This window comes from Miscanthus floridulus, chromosome 12 (genome assembly GCF_019320115.1).
Source record: "Miscanthus floridulus cultivar M001 chromosome 12, ASM1932011v1, whole genome shotgun sequence".
NCBI lineage: Eukaryota > Viridiplantae > Streptophyta > Magnoliopsida > Poales > Poaceae > Miscanthus > Miscanthus floridulus.
The window spans coordinates 83,764,019-83,771,623 of record NC_089591.1 but is presented as its reverse complement, the minus strand read 5'-3'; the positions used below and the strand labels follow the sequence as shown (position 1 = coordinate 83,771,623).

At 52.8% G+C, this 7,605-nt stretch overlaps 1 protein-coding gene across 1 annotated transcript; it reads right to left on the bottom strand.

Annotated features, from left to right (window-relative positions):
• Nucleotides 1–4,732: 4,732 nt before the first annotated feature.
• On the bottom strand, nt 4,733–5,152 carry LOC136496274 (uncharacterized). Its single transcript, XM_066491930.1, has one exon. The coding sequence runs from the start codon at nt 5,150–5,152 to the stop codon at nt 4,733–4,735; it is 420 nt and encodes a 139-aa protein (XP_066348027.1).
• Between the last annotated feature and the right edge of the window lie 2,453 nt (nt 5,153–7,605).

The following is a 7,605-nucleotide window of genomic DNA, read 5'->3' as shown; positions in this document are numbered from 1 at the left end:
AAAGCGTAATACCTACGTCCTACATCTGATTGTATTGCTGTATGTAAATGAGATCTGATAGATCCTCCCTGCTAGGGGACCCCTACCTCTCCTTATATAGTCTGGAGAGACAGGGTTACAAGTAAAGTATCCTATTTGGTACTATATAATGTCTTGCGGTGCACGCCGAGCAGTGCCGTGCATGCCTTGATCTTATGGGTCGGGCCACCTCTGATGGTGTGACCCATGTCTTGTCTTGTAGATACTGGGGGCCATACCCCCATAGCTAGTCCCCGAGCCTGACAGTAGGTGACGTAGTCATGTGGTGCCAAAGTCAGAAAGTATAAGACCAGCCGAGCAGGTAGCCAGTCCCCGGGCGTAGCCTCAAGATAAGAACAAGCACATTTACCGCAAGGTGAAGTGTGCTCACTTAGTCCCCAAGCCTGCTGGAAGATGAAGAATGAATCTTGTAGCAGGGTCAAAGAAAAAGAAGTCTGAAAGCTTGCCAACGTCATCCGACATGCATGTATCAAGACCCTAGACGTGCTGCCCAAGATCAGCACCCTGATTTGAACAACATGGAGCAGCTTGATAGTACACCGATGAGACGTAGCAAGATCCAAGCAGCAAGGGAGCATCGAGGAATCCCCGGCGTCGCTGGCGATGACCGAGCACCAAGAAGTCCCCGACATCGTTAGCGATGACCGAGCACCGAGGAGTGAGGAGTCCTCGACGTCGCTGGCGAAGTCCAAGCACCGAGGAGCGAGGAGTCCCCGGCGTTGCTGGCGATGACCGAGCACCAAGGAGCGAGGAGTCCCTGGCATCACTGGCGATGTCCGAGCACCAAGGAGCGAGAAGTCAATGGCATCGCTGGCGATGACCGAGCACCGAGGAGCGAGATGTCCCCGACATCACTGGTAATGACTGAGCACCAAGGAGCGAGGAGTCCCCAGTGTCGCTGGCGATGACCAAGCATCGAGGAGCGAGGAGTCCTCGGCGTTGCTGGCGATGACCGAGCACCGAGAAGCATGGAGTCCCTGGCATCGCTAGCGATGTCCGAGCACCGAGGAACGAGGAGTCCCTAGCGTCGCTGGCGATGTCCGAGCATCGAGGAGCGAGGAGTCCCCGGCGTCGCTGGTGATGACCGAGCACCGAGGAGCGAGGAGTCCCCAGCGTCGCTAGCAATGACCAAGCACCGAGGAGCATGGAGTCCCTGGCGTCGCTGGCGATGACCGAGCACCGAGGAGCGAGGAGTCCCTGGCGTCACTAGCGACAGCCGAGCACCGAGGAGCGAGGAGTCCCCGGCGTCACTGGCGATGACCGAGCACTAAGGAGTCTCTGACGTAAGCGGCGATGTCTAAGCACCGAGGAGTCCCTGGCGTAGGCGGTGATGTTCGAGCACCAAGGAGTCCCCAGCATAGGCAACAACGTCCGAGCACCGAGGAGTCCTTGGCGTAGGTGGTGATGTCCGAGCACCGATGAGTCCCTAGCGTAGGCGGCGATGTCCGAGCACCGAGGAGTCCTCAATGTAGGTGGTGATGTCTGAGCACCGACATAGCTGACGATGTTCGTGCGGTGAAGTGTGCCCACTTAGTCCTCGAGCACGAAGAATTCGAGTGCTGAGGAGTAACTGGTGTAGCTGTCGATGAAGCACGAGCGGTGAATAGTCTGGTCAACTGGTCGGCGGTGAAGTGAGCATTGAGTAGAAGCGACCGACGAATAGTCTGATCAACTGGTCAGTGATGGAGTCTATGAACCGAGCGGTCCGACCAGTTGATCGGTGGAGGAGCCCGAGCACTAGGTGATCCAATCACCTAGACGATGATCCCGCAATACAAACATATAGAACATGTAGTACATGATGTACAAATAAATAAACTCTGGAGAAAAATCAGCAATGGTGATGAAACGACGTATGTAGTTTGGCGATCAGTTGGCATGAAAATATATTTATATTTAATATAAACTGCCCGACCAGCTAGTGTGTAGCTAAGTCTCCAGCCCTAGCTAGCCCATAGTCCATAACGTCGAGCGCAGAGCCTGTGCACGTGTAGGAGGAACAGGCATGACCAAGGAGCCACTGCCGACCACCCATAACGCAGAGCGCGGAGCCCATAGTACGTGTAGGGAGGAGCCGAAGACAGGACCATCTCTAGAGGCATCCGAGCATCAACGTGACTGTTCGAGGGTTCGCCTTAAACATATCTGTATGTCATCTTTAAGATGGTATACATGAAAGAAAAATGTTTGGAGAGCAAACATAGAGAAAACAGCTCGGAGAAACATTATGGTGATATACGAAGATTGGAGAATATTTATAAAAGTATTAAAGCATCACTTAGCTTTAGATAGAACATCTGGTCAGCGGCGTATGGCATTATCTGGTCAGCGTTGATGAAGTTGCCCGGCGCTCGAGCTTTCTGAACTGTCATCATGGCGGCAGTCGCGGTTGTCACGACGCCGTTCTTCGCGGCGATCATCATTATGACATGGTAGGTGGTCAGAGTAAGTAGTCCGAACGACGTCATCCTTATATTAGTGATCGGCCTTAGGAGATTCGGGGAGATCATTAACTAGTCGGAGAAACGATGATGTATGGCGGAGTAGATGGGGCATGGCCAAAGCATGCTTGATGCGTGCGTTGTCTTTCTTGTTCTGTTTCACCAACTACCGGTGGTTCATCATTACTAACGACATTGATCGAGTCTCCTCACCTTGGTGGGAAGGATGGGAATCGTGGGAACCCTAGGGAGTGGTCTAGGATATCTAGATTGTATTCAACTTCTTCATTATCACGATGCTGGAGCTTAGTGTGGACGGAGACATTAGATGCGATGCCGGACAGGGAGCTTGAGCCGCCCTCTTGAACTATGTGGACCGATCCTTCTTGATACTCCTCAATCCGAACCATGTTGACGAAGTTGCGTGGCTTTGGCCGAGGTCGATGTATAAAACATAGATCTGAGCAGCATTGTATATTGTACGTGTAGTTGGAAGTAGTGTCTCACAGGCCATAGGGCTGAGCCTGGTAATTCTCCATCAAGGCTTCGCACTCACAGAGCCAAAGACCCATTGCAGGGGCTGGTCGGCGACGAATGGAGCGCCCTTTAGGAGTAGATGTGACCACGAGATCCATACCGAGTCATGCAGGATGACTGGCCCGAGCTAGTCGGGTAGATCTGTTGTGGGTAGTGGTTACCTACTCAGTAGGTTGATTTTGAATTGAATCTACTAGAGCTAGGGTTTCGGCAAGCTTGGTGCCAACCTGATCGATGGAGTCGAGCAGGTCGGTGTTGTCGATCTGCTTCCCTTTGTAGCGAGGAAGCGAATGATGGGTTGTTGGCGTGGCTAAAGACGATGCTGGTGTGGTCGGAGCCAGATCCAACATGGTTGGAGCCATAGCTGATGCTGGTGAAGCAGTGGTCGACATAGATTAGATCTACGCCTCCTCTGTGGTCATGGCGATGAAGTTGTCGGAGCCAATGGTCCAAGTGATCTGACCGATGGTGAACGTGAGGCCATTCGGCGTAGCCATGGAATCGGGGATGATGACCATCTTATTTGTCTGGGGAGCAGTACGCACACTCCCTACCTGGCACACCACTGTCGACGAAATATGGTCAGCAGTCTATCTAGGGGTATGCCCAAGGTAGTAGATTATCGGCAGGCAGGTGCGTAAGCTACGAATGAGATGGTGATGGAAGACAGACACGAGGTGTTATCCAGGTTTGGCCGCCGTGAAGGCGTAATACCTATGTCCTACGTCTGATTGTATTGTTGTATGTAAATGAGATCTGATAGATCCTCCCCGCTAGGGGACCCCTGCCTCTCCTTATATAGTCTAGAGAGATAGGGTTACAAGTAAAGTATCCTATTTAGTACTATACAATGTCTTGCGGTGCATGTCGAGCAGTGCCGTGCATGCCTTGATCTTGTGGGCCGGGCCACCTCTGGTGGTGTGGCCCATGTCTTGTCTTGTAGATACTAGGGGCCATACCCCCACACCATGCTCAAAGACAATAAAACCCAACATCATACCCCTCGGGACCCCGAAAACGTATTTCTCGAGGTTGAGTTTGATGTCATTTGCTTAGAGTTTCGTGAAGGTCTACTCTAGGTTAGCTATGAGCTGGTCAGCCCATTTGGACTTGACCACGATGTCATCTACGTAGGCCTCAATAGTTTGCCCGATGAGGTACCTAAAACACTTGAGCATACAACGTTGATACATAGCCCTCGCGTTTTTTAGACCGAACGACATTATGACATAGTAGAACATTCCGAATGAGGTGATGAAAGACATCGTGAGCTAGTTGGACTCTTTCATCATGATTTGATGGTACCCAGAGTATGCATCAAGGAAGTAAAAGGTTTCATACCCTGAGGTCGAGTCGACTACTTGGTCTATGTGCGGCAAAGGAAACAGATCCTTTGGACATGCTTTGTTGAGACTCGTGTAATCAACACACATTCTCCATTTCCCACTCTTTTTTCTTACAAGAACGGGATTGGCTAACCACTCAGGGTGATATACCTCCATGATCATTATGGCCACCAAAAGCTTCATAATCTCGTCGGCGATGGCCAAGCGCTTCTCCTCGTTGAAGTGACATAGGTGCTGCTTTGCTGGCTTGGACCCTGACCTAATCTTCAAGGCGTGCTCGGCGACTTCTTTTGGAATGCCTAGCATGTTCAAGGGTCTCCACACAAAGATATCTCTGTTGGAGCAGAGGAAGTCGACAAGCACGCTTTCCTATTTGGAAGAAAGCATGGTGCTGATGTGCACAACTTTGCCCTTGAAGCTGCTAGGGTCTATGAGGACCTCCTTGGCACCCTCCACGAGCTTGAAAGACTCAGCCAACCACTTGGGGTTGGGCGCTTCTTTGATGATCTCCTCCCTAATGGTCGTGAGCTCTATGGAGGCGACGATCGCCGTAGCATGTTCACAACACTTGACCTCACACTCGTAGGTGCACTGAAAAGAGGTGCCGATAGTGATGACCCCGTGTGGACCCATCATCTTCAACTTTAGATAGGTGTAGTTGGGGACGACCATAAACTTCATGTAGCATGGACGTCCCAGGATGGCGTGGTAGGCCCTATGGAACCTGACCACCTCAAAGGTAAGGGTCTCCATCCTGTAATTGGCCAGATTCTTGAAGGTGATGGGCATATCGATCTGCTCGAGTGGCACGGCCTACTTTCTAGGCACCCATGGAAAGGTGCCTCGGACGGTTAGGTGCGTGATTGGTTGATGCCCATGGCATCGAGCGTCTCAACATACATGATGTTGAGGCCGCTGCCTCCATCCATCAGCACCTTAGTGAGCTGCTTCGTGCCAATGATTGGGTCGAGCACGAGCGGGTATCTTCTTGGCTGCGGGACTCTTTCTAGGTGGTCGGTCCGATCAAAGGTGATGGGGGACTCTGACCATCGAAGGAAGGAAGGTGTGGCTAGCTCGGTCCTATAGACCTCACGACACGCAAGCTTCTAGCAGCGCTTAGAGTCATAGGTTGCTAACCCCCTAAAGATCATGAGGCAGTCATACAGCATCGGAAAGCCACCATCCTTCCCTTCAGCATCGTCTACTGCTGGCTTGGGATCCTTCCTATGCTCTCCCTTGTTGGATCCCCTAGACAGGAACCGCTTCATGAGGGCACAGTCTTTTGTATAGGTGCTTGATGGGAAAGGCATGGCCCTTCAAGCAGCTTCTCGAAGTGGTCTGGGGTACCCTCAGTGGGCTTTCAAGCCCCCTTGCGGTCAGCAGCGGCCACGAGCGAGCTCTCACACCGCTACTTATTATTCTTCTTGTTAGGGCGGTTGGAGGAGCCTTCGTCAATATCCTCGTCCCGCTTTGCCTTGCCCTTAGGGCGGTCAAAAATTGCTCCGACTGCCTCCTCGCTCGAGGCATGGCTGGTGATGATGTTGAGGAGCGCCTTGGTGGTTTGCCGGCCCTTACGTCCTAGCTTGTGAACTAGGGACTCGTAGGTGGTCCTGGATAGGAAGGCTCCTATAATGTCGGCATCGGTGATGTCGGGCAGCTTGTTGCACTACCAGGAGAAGCGCTAGATGTACTCATGGAGAGTTTCCTTGGACTTCTGTCGGCAGTTTTTGAGATCCCATGGGTTTCTAGGACACGTGTAGGTGCCTTGGAAGTTTTCCACAAAAATCTCCTTTAGGTCCACCCAACTTTAAATTCGGTTGGGCGAAAGGTGCTCCAACCATGTTCACGCCGAATCAGCCAGAAACAATGAGAGGTTGTGGATAATGAAACTGTCATTATCCGCTCCACCGGCTTGGCAAGCAAGCCGATAATCCTCAAGCTGCAGTCCGAGGTTAGTTCTCTCGGTGTATTTTGGGATGTTGGTCAGTGGTCGGTACCACGGTGGAAAGATAGCATTGAGAAAGTGTCAGCCGAAGGCCTGAGGTCCTAGTTGGTCAGGGCTCGAACTCTGGTCCTTGTCGCTGTCATAGCATCCACCACGACGAGGGTGGTAGCCATGGCCAGCTTCCTCTCTCTTATTGCTTTGTCCATGCCTATGGGCATCCAGGGTGTTACGTGCATCACGGTAGAGGCCGAGACGCTCATGCACTGGGGCCGCTGTGCATCGCCCACCGCCACGTGACGCCTAGTGGACAGACATGTCCCTGACATGTTGTCCTGAGGGTGCATGCTGAATGGTGTCAAGCTTGCGTCACTGAGATAGCGAACTTTTCGCCTACTGCACCATCGCGTGCTCGAGCAGTGTGCGGATCTCAGAGCAAGGCCACCATGGTAGTGATGTTCTGGCTTGCTTGAGCGAAGTGTGGGAGGGCTCCATCATCTTTGATGATCCTCTAGTTCATGTCGCGGGCCATGGCGCGCACGCCCACCGTCTCCATGGCGCTTGATCTCTCACTCGAGCTCTACGTGCTCCCACTCGAGTTGGAGTCGTGCATCCTCGATCTCCTGGTGACGTGCCCTTAGTTGTTCCACCAGCATGTAAGGAAGGGCCCCTGCATCTTCCTCGACCTCGTCGTCGAGGTCGTTTGGTGGGGTAGCCCCTCCCTTGTGGATGCTTTCGACGTGTCCCTCGGGGTTACCTGCCATAAAACATTCTCGCGAGGGGTGATGGCTCCCCCTGCTGGAGTCAGAGTTAGAGAGCGACTCTAAATCTTTCGCGAGAAGGTTGTGGAAAGATTCCATGATGTATTCGATCATCCCCACAACTCATCGTTCGTAGGGGACAGGTGCATGCGTTGTGCCACAGGGTGGCCAATGGTCCCCGAAGCATTACGCAGACCGAACGGGAATGATGCCAGAGCGCTTGAATGAGGTATTCTAGGGAGAACGGTTCCCCTCCAGCAAGTTGTGTCGTGACATTGGCGAACGAGAAGGTGAGGCGGCGCAGGTCCTCCTAAGATGGTCGGGGTCCCAGGAAGGAGTCGAGCTGGCGCTCTAGCCTCCGATAATCAAAGCCAAAGAGCTAGTCGTTCCTAGGGGCACGGGCCTCCGATGCGTGCAGCTACAGCTCCTCAAGTTCCTCGACGATCGCATCGAGGTCGACGGAGTGGAGAGTCTGGACGGCGGCGGGAGCCTGCGCCAACTCTCCCTTTGTCATGACGATGAAGTCTAGGTTCCTGATG

Excerpts from the sequence above, each read along its gene's own strand:
- LOC136496274 (XM_066491930.1), bottom strand. The coding sequence starts at position 5,152 with ATGCCCATCACCTTCAAGAATCTGGCCAATTACAGGATGGAGACCCTT.